Source organism: Beta vulgaris, chromosome 7, assembly GCF_026745355.1.
Source record: "Beta vulgaris subsp. vulgaris cultivar EL10 chromosome 7, EL10.2, whole genome shotgun sequence".
Taxonomy (NCBI): domain Eukaryota; kingdom Viridiplantae; phylum Streptophyta; class Magnoliopsida; order Caryophyllales; family Amaranthaceae; genus Beta; species Beta vulgaris.
This window is the reverse complement of record NC_079208.1, coordinates 37735375-37761161: the sequence shown is the minus strand read 5'-3', so window position 1 is coordinate 37761161 and position 25787 is coordinate 37735375. Positions and strand designations below refer to the sequence as shown.

Genomic DNA, 25787 nt, shown 5'->3' with positions numbered 1-25787 from the left:
TCTTTTGGTAAGGATACCACTTGATATGAAACATCTTTGATAGTTCTGGGCTTCTGGCGAAGTGGGTGATGGTGGAAGGCAACTTATTATACCAAAAGAGAGTTTTGTCTCGCAGAGAAAAGCCAAACACGATTAGTTTCATCTCATTAGCAGCAACACCAACTTGTTTCTGAGTAGCACAACATTGTAAGAAAACCATGCATGTGTTCATTTGGGCCTTCAGATGGTAACACAGCAAACTAATTATTCTGAACCATATTCAAACACGAGACGTGATTTCAAAATTCGTAGCAGCAATAGTAGGCATTTGTTCCCCAGGGGCCACATTGTCAGGGCATGGTTGTATAGAGTCCCTGAAATTCTCACCCATTTTAAGAGAAATAGATGTGACTGGGAATTCTTATTGTGGTAAGGATGGCGGAGAAGGTGTGTTTTGGGACTTGCTTAGTTTTACGAGTAGTCTTTTTAATCTTCGGATCAAATGGAATGACATTTGGGGATTTTAATTTCCTACTTATACACCAAAAACACTAAAACAAACGTGAGATGCTACAAAGAACAGGTGTTCTTCAGAGTAAATGAGTGTAATACTATAATTCTAGAAAAATTAAAAATAATTCGTCTCCCTGGCAACGACACCAAAATTTTACATGCTAAAGTCGTATCACCTAATGAAAAATAACCTAAGGTCCACTACCTAGTAGTCAGGAAAGTCAAGATCGAATCCAAAGGGATAAAGTTATAGTATTGTGTCTGAATTCTAATATTATACTAACTAAATCAGATGAAAAGTGTTGTTTTACTGAACTAAGCAAAAAACAGAATCAAATAGGAGGAAATGAATAAATAAATAGCGAACTATGATTATGGATCACTATGCATATAATTCGAGAAATCAAGGACAATAACAACTACCTAATAAGTCGATATATTTAGGGCGCATGTTATTTCTCTCGAACATTACCTCCCTCAAAGATCACCTAGCCGCTCTCGCATGGTCAACGATCACTCAGCCTAATGATTGAAAGCCTATACGACATCTTTCCTCTCGAAGAGAATTTAGTTTTACGATAGTACAAATACAAATCAGGCCTAATTTATAAATCTAGCATGAACGATTCAACCACAGGACGCAATCAAAATAGAAGGGAATTAGATTATTCCATCAATCCCTCATTGCATATATATATATATATATATATATATATATATATATATATATATATATATATATATATATATATATATATATATATATATATATATATATATATTATAAATCCCCACAACCCTAAAAATAAAACTATACACTCATATTTATGAAAACAATAACACAATTAATATAATAATTCATACTTGAAAAGGTTGCAAATAACTAAGAGATGAATCTTATTGATAATAGAGAAACCAATAACTTCTTTTTGCCAAAGAATGAGAGTTTAGAGAGAGAAACTCCCGCCTCTCTCTAGAATTAAAATTTCAATCCATTGTTACTGTTTCATTGAACCTCAGCTCCGGCTGGATCATGGCTAAGGGTTCGAAGAAAGGAAATGGTAGAAAGAAGGCTAGCAAACAGAATAAAGGAAAGAAGCAACCCCAAACTGGTGATGCGAGGAAAATGAAGAACATTAATGAGATTGGGGAAAATGTGGCGTTAAGTTGGACTTCTGAGGAAGAGGAGGATGATGATTCTGTAGCATCGGTGGAGAATCGAGCTTCACTGATTGATAAAGCAAACTTTGAGGCTGCGAGAGCTCAAGTAGCGAGTTGGGTGGCATCGGTGAGGACTCCTGCGAGGCCTACAGCTGGAAGTATTGTTCCATCGCCACATCCTATGCAACATCTGGCGAGTAATACAGGTAACATTCCATGGAAGCATAGTTTATTTGAGAGTATTCGTGAGGAAGGATTAGATTTAGAAGGATGTAGTAATGTTAATCAACATGATGAGGTTAATACTGTTACTACTGAATCTATTCCTAGCGTGGTGATTTCAGAGGATAATGTGAAAGGATAAATTGATTTCTGGAATACTGCGTTAGTATACTATGTTTTTGGAATAAAACTGCCTGTTCATATTATTAATGGATTTGTTAGGCGTGTTTGGGGGAAGTTCGGAGTCGATAGGATTGCTCTGGGGTTGAATGGTGTGTTTGTGGCCAGGTTTAGGAATATTGAAGGAAAACAAAGGGCTATGGATGCTGGACCAGTGCTTTATGATAATAAACCTGTAATTATGAAACAATGGACACCTGAAATGGATTTGCTGAAGGAGGAAATTAAAGTAGTGCCTACTTGGGTCAGGTTTCCAGGTTTACCTTTGAAGTACTGGGGTCAGACTTCTCTTAACAAGATTGCAAGTCTTGTTGGTAAACCAATCAAGACTGATAGGGCTACAGCTCAGAAAGATTGCATTGAATATGCAAAGGTGCTGGTTGAAGTACAAATGGGACAAGTATTTCCGGATGAAATAAAATTTCTGAATGAAAAGGGTTCATCATGTCACAAAAGGTGATTTATGAATGTAAACCTATCATATGTGGAAACTGTGGAGGGGTTGGTCATACGGTGGAGATGTGTAGACAAAAGAGGTATGACTTAGCTATGAAGAAATTACCACCTAAAAAGGTCTGGGTTCCTAAACCCAATGGCCCAGTGATGCTGGTGGAGTTACAGTTGGTGTCCAAGATCATCAGAAGAGGACTTCTGAAGTTCCTTCAATTCGAGAGCAAGAGCAGGCTCTGGAAGCTGCTCAGGGTCAGAAAGAAATTTCAGTCCCAGGTAAAGAGAAGAGTGGAGCTGAAGCTATAGTAGGTGGATCTTCATCTCAGAAGGATGATGTCGCATGTAAGAAGGTTGGAAAGGGACATGAGAAGACTATTATGCTGGGAGTAGGGGTGAAGGAGAAAGTAGTTGATCAGCAGCAGGGTGTGGAGGTTTCACTCTCTCCCAATGGATAAAATAGGGTTCCGGAACATTAGGGGTCTTAACAGCCCAAGTAAACATAATGATGTTAAAAGTTTTTTAAATCATTATAATATAGGGTTGTTTGGACTCCTTGAAACAAGGGTTAAGACTAAGAATTTTTCTAAGGTCTTCCCTAATGTATGTAAGGATTGGGCTGTGGTTACTAACTACCAGTTTCATGCTGGTGGGAGGATTTGGTTCATTTGGCTACCTTCTGTGTTTGTGGTAAATGTTTGTAGTTGCTCTTCTCAGTATATTCATTGTGAAGTGCTGCATAGAGCTTCTGGAGGGGTTTTTGAGGTCGCCATGGTGTATGGTGCCAATGATGGGGAGGTCAGAGAGGAATTATGGAGGGATTTTGTTAGATTGAGCAAGAATGTTAAGGAAGCTTGGGTTGTTATGGGGGATTTTAATAGTGTTTTGAATCTAGAGGAAAGATTGGGATCAGCTGTCACACTGAGAGAGGTGGAACCATTCAGGCAATGTATTAGACTTTGTCAAATACAGGATCTTCCTTTTTCAGGGCCTTATTATACATGGTCTAATAAGTAGGAGGGAGAGCAGAGAGTTTTTTCTAAAATTGATAGAGTTCTTGCTAACTCTAGATGGGTAGACAAGTTCAGTAATGCTAATGTCATGTTCACTCTTGAAGGTATTTCAGATCATTGTGCTGGTGTTTTGAAACTGGATAGTGCTTTGAGTGTGAAGGCTAGACCTTTCAAATTCTGTAACATGTGGGCTATGGACGAATCTTTCTTGAATATTGTGCAACATGGCTGGCAGGAGAGAATTGAAGGTGCTCCCATGTTCAGGGTGGTTAGCAAGTTGAAGAAATCGAAGCAGAGCTTGAGGAATCTGCACAAAAACAAATTCTCTCAAATTGAGAATGATGCTGCTATTGCTTTGATAAAGCTGCTAGAAGTACAGAAAGATATCCATAGTGATCCTCAAAATGGTGATTTACATAGAAAAGAGGATGAAGCTAGGAGTGTCTATGAAAATTTGAATAAAGCCAAGATGAGCTTTATGAAGCAGAAAATGAATGTAACAGCCCGAATTTTCCCGACCAGCTTACAAAGGATTAAGCACAGCGAAAGAGACTCTGGTCGAGACAACCCGAACTATTACCATCACACTCACCGAACTACATCGGAGAGTGTGGAACTCAATTCCCAACTCTATTCAAATTAATTAACTATTGCAACTACATTCTGATTCTCAGACTTTATCACCATAAATTTCTACAGAAAATTCGACAGAGTTTCCTTTGAAAATAGGACAACGCTAAAGCGAGAAATGATTTAAACCTTTTTGCAAATTCAATTTATATAAAAAAAATATTTCCAAATCCCAAAGCTAAACAACCTCAACGCTTTCGCGGAGCAACAACCAACAGAGAATCAGGAGCACTAGCTATCGGTTCTTAAATGAAGAAAATACATTATAGAAAATAAACGATTTAACTATTACAAGTGGAGCGTCCTCACTTCAATAACAAATATAATACTGCACCATCTCGTATCCGCTTCAGCTTGCAAAAGAATAACTCACGGCTTCAACCTGAAACATATAAGATACTGCCACCCACCAAGTGACAGGCCACATAAATGACAAAACAACGTACACACATCAGCAAAGCTGAGTACTAACCCATAAACAAGAGTAACACATGCTTTGGTGGCTTTTACTTGAAAACAACTCTCACGCAATCCACATAAGTTCAACAATCATACCAATCATAGCGTGCTTAGCAGCAATATTCTTATTGAACATACATATTACATTTCCAATTCCACATTTCATATTATATCATCAATCACATGGTAACAAACACAATAAGGTGAATCTCAACACTGACATGTTTCTATATTTTTATCTAGTCGACTTTTCAACTTACCATGATTCCACAATAGGAGTTTGAGGTCACCAACTTTGATATAAACTATATACTTTATTTCCTTTAATCGATTTCTTATCAGAATCCAAACTTATGCTTTCATACTCTATTAATCAATCCTTTAAACTGTCCTACACAAACCTTTATCAGGCAACAAATAACATAATAACTTTCCCTATCATAACGATTCCTTATCGGGAATTCAATAACGAGATACGATTCCTTATCAGGAATCCACATAACAAGATATGATTCCTTATCAGGAATCTAACGTTAGTATCACTTACCATGATATGCCTCCTTATCAGGAAACCAATATCGATATTCATATTCATATACTGAATAAACATTCACTACTTACCTGATATGATTCCTTACGGGAATCCAATATCGAAACAACTTACCACGATACGATTCCTTATCGAGATCCATTATCGATATAACTTTCATACTCTGAGATAACATTCCTTTTAACCAGGGGGAAAGAGAACGCGGCGGAGGAGACAAAGCTTACACTCCGACAGTGGGGGTCGTCACCCAACCATTCGCTTTACTTTTGGCCAATAACCGCGACTAGTCCGGAGTACATTTTTCCGCTGATTTCATCAGCCATCCACAGGTTTCACATTACCTGATGTACGCCCGATTATCGCCCCACAGAGCAATGGGCAGGTTTCCCTATGGGGCCCCCAAGGTTCACAGTCCATGGGGCACTGTTCATGTCACCTCATCCGTCGACTCAGACGAGGCTACTTTCCCCTTTCGATTCCTTTCGATTATCGTTCATAACTCAATCGCCATTCTTAGAACTATTCCATAGTTATAGTAATCCTTGACAATCATTGAACAACAAGCAAGGCTTCTTCTTAGAGAGTTATATTCACTTAAGTATTTCGAGGCCAATATAGTTATGCATTTCAATTCAACTCAATTACAATTACAAAACATACTTACCACACAAGTAACTAATCATATTCTATAAAATACCCAACCATAGTGACAATAAGTCTCTCAGCTAGAATTAACTAGCGAGAGTTACTAACCCGATTCCACACATCACATACTTTTGCATATAGATAGTTCATATTCTTTTTCACTTCACCAATATCTATGTAGACTCATCTCAATAATGATAATAATCGTTATCAAACACCATCAACAATTACAATAAGTCTCTCTCTTAGAATTAACTAAGGAGAGTTAGCGTAGATTCCACAACTCGAGATTCATGAAACAAAGGTCGATTAGACCTAATCAATTATGGGTCATGTGTTCTCGTAAGTTTGATTCCAATAACAACCATTAGTGGATCATATTCTTACTTAGTATGGCGAGTCAACCTCCTTTCTAATTAGAAGTCATTTAATTGTGTAACTCAAACTACTTTAAAGTAATGCACAAACTTGCACTTTCTTAAGTAATCTCATAAACCAACTTAGTCCTCTCAATTCTAATCAATCAACATCACTTTATTATACTATTCTATTTATAGTCATCCAATTAATATACTTTATCAAACACAACTTCACTAATTTAATCCATAGTTAAGTAATCTAACTTTCATACTCTTCACATCATTATAGTATTAGTTAAGCCTTTCTTTGACTTCATGTGAGGTTATTAATTAGGTCGACCCATTTAAGCAGTCTACTCAAACTAATCTTCCCCATATTATCATTGATAACTCTAGTCAGATTTTCATATAACTAATCTTTTGTTTATAGAATTACACCCAACCAATTCTAAAACATCATTCTAGCTACAAATACAACACTTATCACAAACTTACCACATCAATCTACTTATTAACATAGTATATACTTTAACAAAATAATAACCTACAATTAGAATTCTAATTATAAATCAGGTATACCACCTTCCACAATTCAGTGAACTTCCAATAACGTAGAAACAACTTTCATGTATCGCATAAACAAACCAATAACATAATTTCATTACTATATCAATATGTTACTCAAATCACCTTTAAACACTTATAAAGATCATTTAAGCCAAAAACCAGGACTTCTATAACATAATTAACAATGAACTCGAACAACTATTCTAATTGATAACATGAATATCATTTAAGGTTTAACAACTTCCTATCAACATTAGGACCAAGAAATATAGATTAACTCTTAATAGCTCACAACATTCCAATTCTTTAATCATTAACTAATAACAAGTATTTCTCCTCTTGCTTAATTACGTAAAACTAGCTTTATTACTTTTCTTATATAAGAATCATCTCTCATGAGTCTAACCACAACTTATTGATTAGGAGATATAAACTAACATATTCACTCTTATGCTAATAACCTTCTAAGAATAATTATGGCTCTTTAAATAACTCTTCGTTTCATAACTCAATTTACGATTCCACTCCAATAATATTAAGTAATATCAATTATCCTTTCTCACTAATTAACTAATCAAATAAACCAATCCAAGTAATATCAATAATCATATCTTGTTACTCTTACTGTAAACGATTCTACGAATTTAAATTACAAACTCTAGTAAAATAAACAATTCAATAGATTACTTACTATCCAACATGGCGAGAGTACAACTTCAGTTAATCAAACTAAACAACCCTTCTAAATGAACTGATTTAGGAACTTATAATTACAAATCCTCTCAGAAATCAACATTACACCAATTTAATTTATTACTTAAGTAAAGGAGCTTCCTCAATCTCAATTTACCACCAACAATTCACGAAAAGACATTAGAACCCTATTTATGAAATCAACTAACACAGACGCAAATCAATTTTGATATATTGATTCATAACTAACAATAATTCATCATCATATCAACAATAATTCAATATTATCAACTACATCAAACATCAACAATTCATAATCAAATCACTAATCTTCAATTAGAATAAAGAAAAACAGAATTAGTATAGAAAGGGAGGACACGGTGTAGTACCTTTACAAGAGGTAACACACCACTGCAGCAACTCCAAGAGGTGGCGGCTACCACCAGTAGCGACACCGCGTCGCAGATGAGCAGCAACAACAACCAGCGAGAGGAGACAGAGATGGGCGCAAGCAGGGGAAAGGAAAAAAAAAGACCGTCAGCGGCACCACGGACCACGAACAACAGCAACCCGACAACCATCATCCACCGGCAACAATAGCAGACCGATGGACATCGACGAACAGGGACGAACACAAGGTCGACGAAGAGGGAGAAGCAGAAACGTAGCGCTGCAGAACGACGCAAATCCGATGAACTCAAAACGTCGGCGAGGCCAGAGGGTGGAGCTCCGGCGACATCAAGCGAGAGGAAAGAGAGAGAAATCACGGGGTTAGAGAGAGGGGTTTCGGAATTCACAGGTTTGGGGGTTTTCTTTGGGGTTTTGTTTTCGAGCGTGATAGATGATAAGCAGGAGAAGGAGTTGGGGGCTTTGGTTTGGATGAAAAATGCCGACCAAAAGATTAGGGGGGGGGGGTTTACTCATTAACCGACAACATAAAGGAAGGAAGGGAACCCGACTTTGGTTTCCTAATCGGGTAAATACATATCAATAAATTGCTCAACAAGCGCGATATATAAAATAATATAATAATTTCATAAAATTAATATAACAAATATATATACAAGAACGACAAATAAAATTCGTACTCCATAACTCAAATAAAATAAGATTTTCGAAACATAATTAACTTAATAATTATAATTAGTTTTTAAATAAACACTCTTAAAAACAGGGCTATTACAATGAAGCAAGATTGGATCAAGGGTGGGGATGAAAATACTAGGTATTTTCATTCTTGTTTGAGGAAGAGGAGACTCCAGCAGCAGGTGTATAGGATTAAAGATGAATATGGTACCTGGCATGAAGAGCCTAAGGAGGTTGAGAATGCTTTTTTGCAGTACTATCAAAGGCTTTTGGGGTCTGATAGTGAAGCTTCAGGTCATGTTAGCAGCACTATCATTGCTGAAGGTCCAAGTGTGGATGATGATATGCAGGAGAGACTGATTAGTCAGTTCAGTATGGAGGAGGTCAAGCAGGTTCTCTTTGAAATTGATGAAAACAAAGCTGCAGGTCCAGATGGGTACTCTAGTGGTTTTTTCAAGAAAGCTTGGGGGCAGGTGGGGGAAGAAGTTACAAATGTTGTGTTGAACTTCTTTCAAACAGGCAAATTGCTGAAACAGATTAACACTACGACTTTGTGTTTAATCCCTAAAGTTGAGCAACCAGAAGAAGTAAGTCAATTCAGGCCTATAGCCTGCTGCAATGTTCTTTACAAGGTAATCTCAAAGCTATTATGTAATAGATTGAAGTTGGTGCTGCCCAAACTAGTGAATCAAGTGCAGAGTGCATTTGTTGCTAATAGACAAATAATGCACAACATTCTTATTTGCCAAGACATTCTTAATCATTATAAGAGGAAGAGCCACCCTAGTAGAGTTACAATGAAGATTGATTTGATGAAGGCCTATGACTCAGTCAGCTGGAAGTTTATTAAAGAGTTACTGATGAAACTGAAATTCCCTGAGAAGTTTAGGAAATGGATCATTACATGCATTACTACACCAACTTTTTCTCTCAGCATAAATGGTGGTCTTGTTGGTTTTTTCAAAGGAAGGAAAGGATTGAGGCAGGGAGATCCAATTTCCCCCCGCTCTTTGTTCTTGTGATGGAATATTTTACTAGGATTTTGCAAAAGGTTGGGAAAAAAGAGACGTTTGGATTTCACCATAGGTGTAAAGAGTTGAGATTGAATCATCTCATTTTTGCAGATGATTTAATGTTGTTTTGTAAAGGTGACATCCAATCTCTGACATTGATGGTTAGAGCTCTCAAAGCTTTTTCAGATGCTGCTGGGTTAAAGGCAAATCAAAGGAAGTCTGCTATCTACTTTGGTAATGTACAAGAGGAAACTAGAAGCAGGTTACTTCAAGTGACTGGATTTCAAAGGGGATCTTTTTCCTTCAGATACTTAGGAGTACCAATCACTTCTAAGAGAATATCCATTTCAGACTGTGATGTTCTCATTGATAGAATGATGAAGAGAATACTATGTTGGTCCTCCAGACACCTTTCATATGCAGGGAGAGCTACACTTGTAAATGCTGTGCTTTTGAGCATTCATTGCTATTGGGCACAAGTATTCCTTCTCCCTAAATATGTCATTCAAAGGGTTACTCAAATATGCAGAGCTTACTTATGGGATGGGAAAACCTTCCTTCATAAACCTCCATTAGTGGCTTGGGATTAGGTTTGTAGGCCTAAGAAGTGTGGTGGAATTGGAGTCAGGGATTGTATGGTTTGGAATACAGCAGCAATAGGAAAGTACATTTGGCAAATAGCTAAGAAGGAAGATACTCTTTGGATCAAATGGATCCATAGTATCTATATTTGTACAGCTAACTGGTGGGATTACAATCCACCAAGTACAGCAAGTTGGGCTTGGAAGATGATTTGTAGAGTAAAAGAGAAGCTGAAACCTGCATATCAGAGAAATTTGTGGTTGGGAGATAGGAAAGCATATACCATTCAAGATGGTTATAAATGGCTCAAAGGAGATATGGAGAAAGTGAGATGGTATCATTGGGTCTGGAACTCAATGAACATCCCTAAGCACTCATATATAGCTTGGCTTGCTGCATGGGGTAGGCTGAATACCTGAGAAAGACTAAATAAAGCTGGTATTTGTAGAGATACTAGTTGCCGTTTGTGTGATACTGGTATGGATTCTTGCCAGCACCTCTTCTTTAAATGTGAGTTCAGTAGTCGCATTTGGTAAGGGATTATGAATTGGCTGAAAATTTATTACTGTGGGAGTGAGAATATGTATGTGCACTGGAGAAAATGGGGGAGGAAGTTTCAAATAAAACATCAACAAACAGTGGCTTATGCTAGCTTGGCAGCAACTGTTTACTACATATGGAAGGCAAGGAATCATGCTCTTTGGAATGAAGTTGTTTGGATTCCAGAAGCAACCATCAAGAAGATATAGTGTGATATTATTAGTAGAGTCAAAGCAAAAGTCTGTAATAAATGGAATGAGGCTGAGTGCCAGTGGATTGAGAACCTTAAGTCTGAGATTAGCTGATGTTTTTTCTATGGTCTGGTGTCTGTATTTGGTGTCTGGTGTCTGTAATTGGTTGTAGGTTTTTGCTGCTGTTGTTTTAGGCCTGTAGAGTTAGTTACAGTGCCTCTGCTGTATGTGTGGATGTTCAGGGTGTAGTTGGTGCTCGCATGTTTTGGTAATAATACTCTTACATTTTTACCAAAAAAAAAAAATAGAGAAACCAATAAAGAAGATTACCAAATTGAACAACTATATTGAACTTGCAAATAATCCAAAGATTTGATCTTGAATCCAAAGAGAAAAACAATAAACTAAGGTTTGTGAATCATTCTAGAGAGAGAACTATCAAAATAAAAGCTAAATAATATTCTTATTTTGGGATTCTCAAATAGAAAAAAACTTGGGTTTTTCTACGTTATGCCCTCGTGTTTTTTCATTTTCTAAATTGTACCCCATCTTTTTGGAATTTCTACACTGTGCCCTTGTGTTATCTATTTTTAATACAAAATGCCATTAATGAGGGCTTATTAATGACGAACGTTAGGTTTGACATTAAATGTGTCACCTACAGTCAATTTTATAATTTTTTAGAACAAAAAAAAAGAATCTAATATACCCCTCCTCTCTCTCTCTTGTTTTGATCATTGAACTTCCTTACTCCCTCTTCTTCGCACTCTGTCCCAAAAACAAAATCCCAAAGCAAAAAACACCTGCAACATCTCCTCTTCTAATCATATGTCCACTATGCAACCACAAATTTGCAAAAATCGCACTTGAAATATGCCTTACCGTGATTGCGTTGAGATCCAGAGATGTGCAATCTCGCGTTTTTTGGGGGGCTGCAATTACACTTGGTAGTGACGAATTCCCATTCCAAGGCCTTAATTGAGTAAGAATTTGCAGTTGACGTTGTTGATGATGGATAGGAGCTTCAAAGAGAAAAGGAATAAGAAGATTAAGATTTGGGGAAGGGGAAAGAAGTTAATAAAGGGAGTCAAACCCTAGTTTTTTGGTGGGAAAGTTTCCCTCTCATGTTTTATTAAACAGCTACTCAAATTAATTCAATTAATTAATCATTATTAATTTCACTAACGGGACACATAACAGCCAGTTAACGGCAATGATATTTTGTATTAAAAATAGATAATACAAGGGCACAGTGTAGAAATTCCAGAAAGATGGGGTACAACGTAGAAAATGAAAAAACACGAGGGCATAACGTAGAAAAACCCAAAAAACTTTCTCTCTCATTCTCTTTACTACACGTTAAGTGTTCGCCTAAGCTGCACTGTAGCCATGGCAAGAGGTAGAGTGAAGAAGAGTGCACACAAAGGTAAGGGAAAAGCTACTGGTCCGTCCTCATCGCCGGTGAGGAAAACCAAATCGGTGGATGAAGTTACCAGAATTGAGGGTTTAAAGATTCCTAGTTTGATTAAGGAGACGACTGTTGCTGATGAGTTAGATGAAGTAACAATGGTGATTCAACAACCTACTTTGGAGGAATAAATACAAAAATCAATGGAGAAAGTGTCGTTATCTGAATGGTTGGAGGTGATGCAAAGTGGGTCGAAGGAAGTGGGTAACCCACATCGTATGTCTTGGGCTGCTCAAGTTGATGATAAGATTGTGAGGAATAACAATCAGGTAAATACTAAGACTCCTATTGTTACAATTGATCAAGCTGATGATATTTAGGAGGAGATAGAATTTTGGTCTTCTTCTATTGTTTGCTATGTTCTAGGAGCTAATCCCCCCTCCCTTAATGTTATGGAGGGTTATTTTAGACGAATTTGGGGGGTAAGTTAGGGATTGATAAATTTGCACTTATTAGAAAAGGATTGTTTATTGTGAGATTCAACTCGTTAGCGTCTTGCTTAAAGGTGAAAACAGATGGATTCCTTTTTTTTTTATCAAAAACCTTTGATCACACGACTTTGGGAACCTGATATGATAGTGATAAAAATCCGATTCATAATGTTCCAATTTGGATCAAAATGCCTAATCTGCCTCTAAAGTACTAGGGGGAAAAGAGTCTTTTCAAGATAGTTGGGTTGGTTGGAAACAATGTTATGATGGATAAGTGAAGACATGATAAATAGAATTGAATTTTGCTCGTGCAATGGTTGAGGTTGGATTACAGCAGACATTACCTGAATTAGTGACATTTTATAATGAGCATGGAGTCATTATGGAGCAAAAGGTGGAGTATGAGTGGAGGCCAATGTTATGTTCAAAATTATCTGGTTATTGACATATAGGTGATAATTGCAGGAAAACAAATGGTAAGTTGAGATGGGGTGCAGAAGAAAACCAAAAACATTAATGCTGATGGGCTTGTGGCTGTGAGGAACAGGAAGGCTAGTATTGTGGTAAAGCAGCCAACATTTCCAATTCATAATTCCTTTCTGGCATTGCAGCAAGAGAGTGAATGTTGATGAAGAGAAGGATACCCTTTTAGATTCTGAGATGGGAAGAAGTAATGAAAGTGTTGTTGAGCAAGGTGGTGGTACAGTGAAGAATGACAAGGATGCAGGTGGTAGTGCGGTTGGTGCAACTAATGGTGGAACTCACTCAAGGCCAAAGGAGCAGGGGGTGCCATCCCCTTCCTCTAATGGATAGGATGCTTGCCTGGAACACTAATGGAAAAAAGCCCATTTGATGCGGTCAAAATTGGACTTACTGATGCAGTTTTGGTCCGCATCGGATGGGCTCATATAAGATTATACAAATTAACCAATGCGGTCCAAGATCGGATAAGTTAAGTGACTTAATTGATGCGGTTCTTGACATGACCGAATCAGCTTAGTGACTTTGAATATTAAAAAAACCACATTGCATACAAAGCACTATTGACAATACTTTGTATGCAGTTCCAAGTCTGCAACTCTGCATCCAACTAAAGCAGCGTTAAAAATTAAAAACCAAATGAGCAAACATAATATAAAAAAGCAACGAAATAAAAATATAACATTGATATATTATTTTATTTACATAGAATTAGAAAAAAGAATACATTAAAGTAAACTGAGATAACAAACAATTATACAACAATAATTATACATCAAAATTTAAACAACGAAAATTATACATAAAATTTTAAAAAAAATCAACCGAGAAGCAGATTCAATAATATAACGAAAAAATCGAAAAAATAAGAAAATTAAGAAATAAAAATCAAGTGAATTCCAAATCTAGAAAAACCCTCAAAATAACAATGAAAATGAAAATTCGGAAATGAAATTATAAACTTAAAACTAAGCTAAGAAAATGGAAATTCGGAAATGAAATTATAATCTTAAAACTAAGCTAAAAAAAACAAAATCAACGAAGCAAAACCTTGATCTGAAATTATGAATTAAAGCTGATGAACTTGCGTTGCGAAATAAGATCGAATTATGATCTATGAGCACGGCAGCACGAAGATATGATTGACCCCATGAAAAGATCTGAAATCCGTTGAAAGATGAACGACGAAGGACGAGAGACCTATGCCACGATGCGACAACGAAGAGGTTGTTGAAGATGATGGTGCTACAGATCCTTTAGTTTATTTAACGATGAAGAACGACGACGGAGGATGAGAAAGGACGGCGGATGATGAGAGGACGGCATATGAGAGAGGAGGGGAGTTTGGGTTTAAGAAAGATGAGGGGAGAATCAGAGATGGATGGGAGGGGAAAGGAGATTAGGGCTAAAGTTTGTGCGGGGAGGGTTTTTCTACCCCTGGATGGGCTTGAGAGGTAGGAGAGACTAGGTTTGAGGGAGGAGAGAGAGAGAGAGAGAGGGCGCATAAGGGAAATGGGTTGTGGTTATAAGGGAAAGAAAATGGGCCACGAGCGAACTAGGCCACGAATTCCGGTTTTTTTTTAAAGAAAAATGAGAAAATCTGATGTGGTCCTAGGAACCGCATCAGATTTCAATAAAACTGCATCAGTTTTTTAATCTGATGTGGTCCACAAGAGAACCACATCAGATTTTTCTCCCAGCTTTCCTTCCCATTTTTTTATTTGATTTTCTGATGCGGTTATGTAAAAACTGCATCTGTTATAAGTGACGAATAAGGTTTTTTCCACTAGTGGAATGTGAGGGGGCATAAACAGCAGAGCTAAACTGAATGAGGTTAGGTATGTTTTGTCCTCTAATGATGTGAAGCTGTTTAGCCTTTTGGAGACTAGGGTTAAAACCCATAATTTAGGTGATATGTATTCCTTGCTTTGTCTAGGGTGGTGTTTTACACACAACAACAGTTGCCATAGTAATATGGGAGAATAATAATAGGGTGGTGCCCAATGTCTTTTACTATTAACATTGCTTATATGAATAGCCAAATCATTCACTATAATGTTAAACCAAAACATTATGAAGAATTTGATTATACGTTTGTGCATGGTTTTAATGACCAAAATAGTAGAATGTAGTTGTGGAGTTGTCTGAAGGGAGTTGCCAGTAATAATAGTGAGCCTTGGATTCTGTTGGGGGATTTTAAAGCGTTAAGTAATATGGATGATCGAATTGGATTAGTTGTGAGATATGCTGAGATTGCTCCAATTTTGGATTGTCTGAGAACTTGTAACCTGGTGGATTTTAAAGCTACTGGCAAGCACTTTACTTGGACTAACAAGCAAGATAGGGATCAGAGTGTGTTCTCACGCATTTACATAGTACTTGCTAACTCTGGATGGATTGATAAGTATAGTATGTCTGAGGTTGTCTTCCTTCCTGAAGGCAACTTTGACCACACTCCCATGTTATTGAGTATGTATACTGATGCTAACTATAAGAAACCTTTGAGGTTTCATAATATGTGGTGCAATCCTAACTCTATGTTAGAAACTGTTACATGGATCTAGCAAGCCCTTGCGAAAGGATTTGTTATGTATAGAGTTCAGTAGAAGCTAAAGAAGGTTAAGGAAGCCTTGAAGCTGCTCAATAAAACTGGGTTTGGTGATGTAGATGCTGCAATCATCAAGGCTAGAATGGCGTTGGTGGAAGCGCATGATGCTATGCATAGGGATCCTGGTAATAGTATGCTTGTGAGTAGAGAAAAGGCCGATACTGGTGTGTTACAAGTTGCAATACATAATCAAGTTTCTTTATTGAAGCAAAAGAGCAAAATAGCATGATTAAAAGATGGTGATGCCAATTCTAAAATATTTTATCGGGCTATTAAACCAAGGAGGTATAATAATAGGATATTGTCGATTCATACTTCATCTGGAGATTGGGTTAATGAAAAAGAGAAAATTGATACAACTTTCCTTGAATTTTGCTAGAATTTGTTTGCTACTAAAAAACAAAAGCAAGTTGTTAATGAGTGCTTTGGTTGATAGGGGTAGGAAGCTCTCTCAAAATCTTCTTGACATCATTAACACTGTGTTTACAGGAGAGGATGTGAAAAGAGTGTTGTTCAGTATTCTTGATGACAAAGTCCTAAGGGCAGATGGGTTTAACAATAAAATTTTCAAGCATTAGTAGGCTAGTGTAAGTGATGAAGTGATTGAGACTGTTTTGGATTTCTTCATAATAGGAAAGCTTTTGAAGGTTATGAATGTCACTACCCTTACTCTGGTCCCTAAGGTGGAGTGCCCTGGCACTGTCTCTTACTTTAGGCCTATTGCATGGTGCACCATTTTATATAAGTGTATGACTAAGCTAATTAGTGAGAAACTTAATGGAGTATTACATGATATCGTATCAGCTAGCCAGGGAGCGTTTGTGGCTAGTAGGAGCATCCTGAATAATGTCATGATCTGTCAGGATTTAATCAAAGCTTATAATAGAAAGTCTGTTAGAGCTTGCTCCATGATGAAATGGGATCTCAGGAAGGCTTATGACACGGTGAACTGAGAGTTTATTCAACATATGCTTGAAAGGGTAGGCTTCCCTAGTTTCTTTGTTGAGCAAAACATGGTATGTGTGAGAACTCTTACTTTGGCACTCATGATAAATGACTCTCTCACAAGTTTTTTTAAGTCTACCAGAGGGCTTAGACAAGGTGACACGATGTCTCCTTTGCCTTTTGCTCTAGGAATGGATTACTTGGATAGGATGTTATCCTATGTTGGTGAAATTGATGGTTTTAAGTTTCATGTGAGATGCAAAGAGCTTAAACTGATACACTTGTGTTTTGCTGACGATTTACTTCTTTTTTGTAATGGAGACTTAAGGTCGATTTACATTTTATTGCAAGCCTTCCAGATGTTCTCTAATGCATCTGGATTGGAAGTGAATAGAAGTAAATTTGAAATCTATTTTGCTGGTATGAGTGATAATGAGGTTACAAGGGTCACTGATGTTATTGGCTTCTCATGTGGTATTTTACCTTTTAATTAAGTACCTTGGTGTCCCTACTTCTACAACAAAATTGAAGACTAGAGACTGTCAAGATCTTGTTGATAAGATGACAGGGAGAATACGTACTTAGAGTTCTAGGAACCTCTACTTTGTAGCTTGATCTCAACTAGTCCAAAATGTGCTGATGAGTATGTACATCTATTGGGGGCATTTTTTTTGTTACCAAAAGCTGTTATTATGGAAATCAATGGTTTATGTAGAAGCTACCTATGGACAGGGGCCTGGAATGATGGTAAACCAGGTGTAGTTAGTTGGAATAGTGTTTGCAGGGACAAGAAGGTTGATGGTTTCGGGGATATTGGTTAATGGTAATAAAGCTATTGTGTGTAAGCTTGGTTGGCAGATTGCTCAAGACAAGGAGTACTTTTGGGTTAAGTGGGTCAATTTTATCTACATAAAAGGTGCTCCATGGCAGTCCTATGAAGCTCAAACCACAACAATTTGGGCTTGGAAAATGGTTTGTAAAGCAAAAAACGATGTGAGCAATCAACTGAATTGTACTCAATGGATGCAGGATAGTAGCTTTAGCATTCTTAAACTCTACAAGAGACTTTGTGCTTATGTCGCCCAGGTCCAGTGGAGTAATGTGTTTGAAATAAGTACTCTATTCCTCAATGCAAATTCATTATGTGGCTTGTGATGCAGGATAGGCTGAAAACAAAAAAAAAACAGATTAATGCGAATGGGTGTTTTTGGGAAGATATGTGCTACCTTTGTTCTCAGTATAGTGAGACTCAAACTCACTTATTCTTTGATTGTGTGTTCAATAGGAGATGCATAGAGGAGATTATAAACTAGTTGGGGTTGAATTGGAATGGCGGGAATATCTACCAGATATGCAGATGGCTGAAAGGTTTGAATGTAGGATCAAAATTCAAGAGACAATTTGGGTTGGTTGTTGTACAAGCTACTGTTTATAAGATTTGGATGAACATAAATCTTGCATGATGGGATTCAATTATACATACTATAGATCATATAGTTACATAAATCAAATATAATGTAAAGCACAAAATTATACAGATCATGAGTAGTAAAATTACAAGGAAATATAGGATGTAGATTGAGAACTCGTAAGTCTGGGCATGTCCAGATTTAGTGTTGTTGCGATAGCTTTCTCAACTTAATTATAAGTTTGCTTTGGTTTTATTTTAATCTTAATTACCAAAAAAAAAAATATTCTAATTATGCTATTCTACTAAACCTAAAACAAATAGAAAAAGTATTACAAAAATTGCCAGAAAAATATTAATTGACTGTGTCGGGGCAACCGTGCAACGGAGGGCCAAGCATGCCTGATGAAATTGGGCTCAACAATCTGATCTTTAGCACAAAAGGGACCAATGCCAGATGCAATCGGGCCAGACTCGCCCAATCCAATCGGGCCGCCCAGGTTTCATCAGCAGTGCACACAACAACACACACATGCACGCGCCCAGTGCAATCGGGCCGACACGCTCGATCGGGATTTAATAACGAATTACAAGCGGGTGAAGGATGCCCGATCGGGTCGGCAAGATAACTTCCAAATGTCACTTGGTTGCCCGGTCAAGGTTGACCTGCTCGATAGGATCGGGCCTATGCGCTATTTCTTCACTCTTGGCTTTAAGTGGCAAGTTTTCAGCTCTTCTTTTGCGCAAGGGTCCAGAAAATTGTCATTGGAGGCTTGGCACTCAGCATCAAACCTGTCCAATTAAGTGTAGTGATCATATAATAGTAGAAAATAGGGAAATAATTCCGTAATACCTGCAATTCTATAGAAACCAGAAAATTACAACTAAATAAAACCTAGAGAAAGTTAGAATAAAGTGGATGCTAAGAGCACCATTGACATTCCTTTTTGCTTATAAGTAGGGGGAAAACTCTATATAAAACCATAATATCAAAAGATGTTACTCACCGATCATCAAAATATGTTTGCATGTTGAATAAGCAAGAGGAAACGAGACTAGAAAATTGACATTAAAATTTGAAAAATGATTTTTTTAAATACAAATCGTGACAGTTTGCGTCGGATGATGCTAATGTCTGATGCAAATTTACTTTATTTTTTTAATAAAAATGGCTGATTTGTGTTGCACATAGTCCAACATGCGACACAAATGGTGTTGGTGGTGTTGGGGTCAAGGGTCATGTGTGTCGTACACTGCTTAAGTCCGACGCAAATAGCTGATATATGTGCCGATACGAAACGTATCATCTCTCCTTAATTTAGTATGAGGCATGTAGCGTTGGACACATGTCTGACGTAAATTGGGGTATGGCCTCCGACGCCAAATCGTTGACTCTATACCAGTGAGATAGAGGCTTCTGCTGTTGGTTCTAGCCCAAACATTCTGCCTGGTGATGATGAGGCCTTTAATCTTTCCCTTAACCTTAATGGAGTTAAGGTCTTGATTGAATCATTTGAAAAATCCAGAAGGGGTTAGTATGATTTTTAGAATTCTGATCGGAGTATACCTGATTAGGGATGGACGAGCAACCTCCTCCACAGGTTCATAATAATCCTCTGGCGAACTCTCTGATTTCTCTTGTCTTTGTACCTAATTAGGAGTATGTAAAATATGGATCACGGAGAGGGATTTCAGGTTGGGGGAGAATATGACGTAAATTGACTCTTAGGTTCCTATGAAAAAACCTCTCATTCAACCCTCTAATCGTATTTGTATATAAAGGTGCTAGGTTCAAGGGCTGGTCGAGCCATCAAAAAGGTATGCCTTCCTGTGTATGTAACATTGTCATACCATTTTCTTCAAACCTCCGAATTCTTCGTTGAATCAATCTATGACTTTAATAAGTTGAAATATTACAACGTGCTGTATAGTGACCCACACAACCACATTCTTTACAGAACTTGTAGGTTCCTTCAAATCGGAAGTAAACCCACAAAACCTGATGCTAATCCAAGAGTAGAAAGCACTCCAGAATTAATGGTTGTTTAAAATCTATAATAAGGCGAGCCCTAAGATAAGAATGACTCGGTAAACCTGGTCCTTTACTCTCTACAAAATCCGTAGAGCCAACATGGCTTAAGATATTTATAGTCCATCCAGACTCTAAAAACCCAAGGAAGATCATGGATAACCTAAATCCCTGCTGAACTTGGCTCCACAACCAAGGTTAGTTATAATTTAGATTGAATAGGTAGTGTAAATAGTTGACGAAACCAAACCAGTCTTCAATTTAGAAGATGAAGTACGGGAGCGACTCCTTACTCCCATGACCAACGATATCGAGGTACTAATTAAATAAAATAGGACACGGTGATCAATCTGGGTCTTGAATCGCATCTCACGAACAATAAAAAATCGCTTATTGCCCAATTCGTCGCCTAAATCCCCAAAAAATGTGTCGGTGAGTAGTGCGGCAAGCGTGTTAAGTTGCACGCAGCAATACTGCGGGACACAGAGTCTGTGCGTAGCATGCTTTTTGTCGATTTAGTCGTCGTAATGGACGATCCTACTTTTAGTCCTATATTTGTCTGTCTGCGTTCGCGTAGTACATGGTCTATTCAGAGGTCTTACCTAATTCAAAAAAATCAGTCTTTTCATGCAAGGTCGAGTAAAGTGCATCTAGAAAAGTGGTCATGGCAGAGTTTGGAGTGTCATGCATGTCTGCCTCTTCCCATTTGATCCTTGTTTTCCCTATCAATCTTACCTTATCATATTCAATCAATTCCAAAAAAAATCTTACATTTTTTTTTTTCAAAATCAATGCTACACAATATTCTATTCTACTCTTTTTTTAAAAGCATTTATTAAACACCATCATACATGACATTCAAAAAATATATATTTCCAAAATCAATCCATCATCTTTTCCTAACAAAAGATAAAAACAAGGGTTTCCTTTTCAAAAATTAATTTCGATGATTCTAACCCCAGTCTAAACACCTTCATACAATTCAATCAACCCAATTCAATCCATTTGCATTCATTCTAGGGCCATATGCATTAGAATTCATTTTGCATTCATTCTAGGCTCATATGCATTAGTATCCATTTTGCATTCATCATAGGCCCATATGCATTAGAATCCATTTTGCATCCTAGGCATGTCTAAGTTGAGTCCATACATTCATTAGCATTAGAGTCGATCTTTGGCTGATATAAGTCTAGTTCATTTCAAAATCTAGGGCCATATGCATCTTCATGTGAAGTCTAGTCCAAGTCTATTCCTATTCCATTCCAATCTAAGTCTAAGTCTAGTCCAATCTAAATATTAGGTCCATTTAGGCCTAATTCATTTCCTAAATCTAGTTTGCATTATATGCAAACCCTAGTTAGTCTTTGGATTATAAAAGTCAGTTTTAAGACTATAAATTTTCCTAGGTCTAGTTTGCATACATTATATGCAAACCCTAGTCAGTTTTCGGACTATAAAAGTCAGTCTTAGGACTATAAACTTTCCCTAGGTATAGTTTGCATTATATGTGAATCCTAGTCAGTCCTCGGACTAGCTTGCATTATATGTAAACCCTAGTCAGTCTTTGTACTATAAAAGTCAGTCTTAGGAATATAAAATTTTCCTAGGTCTAGTTTGCATTATATGTAAACCCTAGTCAGTCTTCGACTATAAAAGTAAGTCTTAGGACTATAAAATTTTGATGGTCTAATTTGCATCTCCATATAGGCCCTAGTCAAGTCCAACTCCTTCAGAAGTCCATAATAGCCCAAATTCCTCAAGTCTAGCATGGCTGGTCCTTCCATAAATCCATAACTACCCAAATCGTCGAGTGTAGCGAAGCTACTCTTCCTTGTAAGACCATAATGGCAACCCCCTAAGCCTCGAGAAGCTATCATTCCATAAGTCCACATAGACAATTTTGTAGTCTAGCCTACTTAGTCTAATGTAAGTTTCGAAGTTTAATTAGTTCTCTAGCCTGCTTGCTCACCCGTAAGTTCAAATTCTAGTTACCTAGCCTACTTGTCTTTAGTGAAGAGTCTAGCCTCCCTTATTATCCAACCTTCCTTGAAGTCTAGCCTGCTTGCTCACTCGTAAGTTCAAAGTCTAGTCTCTCCTATCATCACCAAAGCCCAATAATGGAATCCAGTCTGCTTCCATAGTCCAGTTCAGTCCATGTCTACAATTTTTTTTTTGGGTAAAATTTAAGGTATTTTATTACCAAAAATTGATCAAATCCACCACTTACAAGCAAGGATAACACCAGCAACAACAGACTAGCAAAAACCACCCAAAACAAACCAAAAGATAAAACAACCTTCAGAGGACTCAAAGTACACAAAAACTCAGCACCTAAGACATAAATTACCAAACCAGTCCCTATCTTCCATGCTTCATTTTTCAGAAATTTTTGCTTCTCACTCTCGGTCACACATCAGCTTTTATTTGCTAAGTAAAATATTTAGGTCTCCAAACAACCTTCTCCCAGAGAGAGTGATTTCTAGATTTTCCTAGGTGATACACTGTTGATGCAAGACTCTCATAGCTAATTTGCTGCTGCTTTTTAGATTTAAATGTTCAACCCCATCTCTACCATCCAATGTATAGACATTCATGCTGATAATGGTGAATCTGCAACCATTGCTTGATATTCCTGAAAAACTTGCGTGTTGTAAGGGCATTTAAAATATTTGTCGCTGCAAGAATCCTCTCCATTTGTACAGAACGGACAAGCTTTCGTATTACTTACTCCAGCTTGATATAATTTATCTTTAATTCTGAGTTTTCCCAAGGCAGCTAGCCAAGAGATGAAAGAGCGCTTGGGAATATTTGCTTTGTTCCACACCCAATGATACAATGTCACTTTTTCCTGATCACCAGTCAACCACTTGTAGCCCTCTTTGATAGAATAGTCTTTTGGACCACCAAGCCACTGATTCCACACATAGGCATCTATGAACTGGTTCTTCATATTGCAAATCATCTTCCAAACTCAACTGGCTTGTTGTGGGGTATCATACTCCCACCAATTTGTGTCTTTAATGTAAACACTATGAACCCATTTTATCCATAACATGTCCTCCTTTTTTGCTATTTGCCAAACATACATCCCAAGAGCAGCTTTATTCCATAAGTGACAGTTTCTCACCCTTAGACCACCTTTATTTTTGGATTAACACACCCAATCCCATGCAACAGTAGGAGGTTTGTGTAATTGAGTTTTCCCTTCCCATAAGAAAGCTCTGCACACTTGCACTATTTTATTAAGCACACTTTTTAGTAATAGGAAAACCTGAGCCTAAGAAGTGTGGATGCTAAGCAGTACATCATTCACAAGCACATGTCTGGCAGCATAAGAGAAGTGCCTTGAAGATCAGCATAAAATTCTCTTGATGATTCTCTCAACCAGTGCATCACATTTAGCAATTGGGAGTCTTTTAACTGAAATAGGCACACCTAAATAGCTGAAGGGAAAGGTACCTTTAGAAAAACATGTAACATGTAAAATCCTATGCTGAATATCTTCCTTAACATTCCCAAAATACATTGCAGTCTTGTCACTATTAGCCTTCAGTCCAGAAGCTTGAGAGAAAGCTTTTAAAGCTCTTATCATAAACATAACTGACTTGACAGCATTAAATTGTCTACAAATACTAGAACAGATAATTAGGCATGTGTCTTCATCATAGTCAAGCCCATACCCATTTATAACCATACTAATCATTCCCATTTCTTTCCATTCCATTACCATTATTCCATTTCCCATTTCTCAGTTCCATTTCTCATTTCGAAAACATTATTTCTTACAACTAATAAGCGAGGTCCACTCGATTCTATTCATGACCGATCGAAAGATTATAACTTATGAATACCTAAAGGAGGAACAAAATGTGAGCTTACTCTAAAGCTCATCAATCGCACTATCATCACCTCGACTTCATTTATACATGAAGATTACTTTTGACCGCCTTCACAATAGAGGTGTGATAACTTTCATAGGGTCTATCACCTTCACATTAGAGGCGCGATCACTTTTATAGGGTTCTCTGAACCCTGCAATAAAACGAAAATTCAAAAGGTATAACCTATATTTCTATTGCGAATTCCAACATAACAATGAATATCTGACATCAAGTGTCAAATATCATAATTGTGCTGCAAAACATGGTCGAGACAATAGACTATTAATACTTGTTACAACGAGAATCAACGTCACCAACAAACCCTTAGGCAGTGCATCAAAAATTAAATAGGCTTAGTCTTTTGACTCTGGTTTCCTATGATGAGTTAGAGAGTCCTTACTCTAAGCCAATTCTGTTATTTCCCATCGAGTCTATATCACTTTATTAGGACATGGTCTATTATAGCCTTTCCATTTTCATTTCATTTTATTTCTCTTTTCATTTTCATTGGCCTTCCATCATTTTATCTATGCTTCTAATTCAATGATGAAACTTAAATCACCTAACGAACCTGACTAACAATAATAAGAACAAAAATCTGAAATAATAATAAAAAAAAATGAAAGAAATCCTCATCTCGAGGTCCAACCGCTAAAATTATGGCACCAAGAAAAAATTTACTATTAAAAGAAGAAATCATATCCTGAACTACGAATGGTCTGATTCCGCAAGGATATGTAGAAATCCTCATCTCGAGGTCCAACCGCTAAAATAAAAATATGATTTGATTTTCTAGAATTTAGGAGCATATCCTTTCTAGATCCCGACATAGACTCGAGTTTGAACCTAGCCTCATTAAAGCCTTTTCCCACTTACTTTCATCTGAGTCACAAATTCTACACTTTTTATGTTTCAATCCAACTCTCCATTACCCTAAAGGACTCTCCGATAACCCCATGGTTTCCGGCAATATCTGACTTTGCATATATCAACTTCCCAAAAAAGAATCCTCAGCGATAATTTTCAACGTTCAAGACAGATCAACTACATTACAATATCAGATCAAATAATGTCAAATTGAAGACAAGCTCACCCAATGTGGTGGTTCCTCCAAATTAAATCAAACTTCCGAACCCGTGAACCTTGTTTATGGACCCCGATTATATAATAAAACCGATTTTCGAAAATCATTCTATTCATTTATGATCATTTACAAAAATTAGAGCATTATAGAAACAAATTATGGCAACAAAAATTTGATTTGTTGATAGATAACAACATATATTATTTTTTTGTTACCTATTATAAAGTGACGTTTTTTTACTCTAATTTTTCAACAAATAAAAGCAACATATTTTTGATTTGTTGCTATTGGAAACTAGTTGTTTTACTATTTGTTGCTAGATAGCATCGTATTTTCAATTTGTTGTCATATAACAACAAACTACGACAATAAATATTTGGTTTGTTGTAATTAGAAATAATTAATTTTACTATTTATTGTTAGATGGCATCATATTTGCGATTTGTTGTCATTTAGCAACAAATTACAACAACCAATTGTGGCTCTATTGACATTAGGAACAATTAATTTTACAAACTGTTACTAGATGGCATCATATTTCCAATTTGTTGCCATTTAGCAACAAATTACCAAAACTAATATTTCATTCGTTGATCACATTAGAAACAATTAATTTTATG

At 36.9% G+C, this 25787-nt stretch overlaps 2 protein-coding genes and 1 long non-coding RNA gene across 3 annotated transcripts; 1 reads left to right on the top strand and 2 right to left on the bottom strand.

The window, feature by feature from the left end:
- The first annotated feature begins 2194 nt into the window (after window positions 1-2194).
- LOC104899352 (uncharacterized) lies at window positions 2195-4255 on the top strand. Its single transcript, XM_057390813.1, has 5 exons — window positions 2195-2511; window positions 2657-2928; window positions 3044-3446; window positions 3573-3922; window positions 4245-4255. Exons 1-5 carry the CDS (start codon window positions 2195-2197, stop codon window positions 4253-4255), a joined length of 1353 nt encoding a protein of 450 aa, XP_057246796.1.
- Window positions 4256-4324: 69 nt separating this feature from the next.
- On the bottom strand, window positions 4325-7991 carry LOC130589431 (uncharacterized). The gene is made up of 2 exons (XR_008967098.1): window positions 7808-7991; window positions 4325-4544 (listed from the first exon to the last, which is right to left on the bottom strand). It is a non-coding gene; the product is annotated as an uncharacterized LOC130589431 (long non-coding RNA).
- Window positions 7992-22792: 14801 nt separating this feature from the next.
- Window positions 22793-23152, bottom strand: LOC104899353 (uncharacterized). The gene has a single exon (XM_010686529.2). It carries the CDS (start codon window positions 23150-23152, stop codon window positions 22793-22795), a length of 360 nt encoding a protein of 119 aa, XP_010684831.2.
- Between the last annotated feature and the right edge of the window lie 2635 nt (window positions 23153-25787).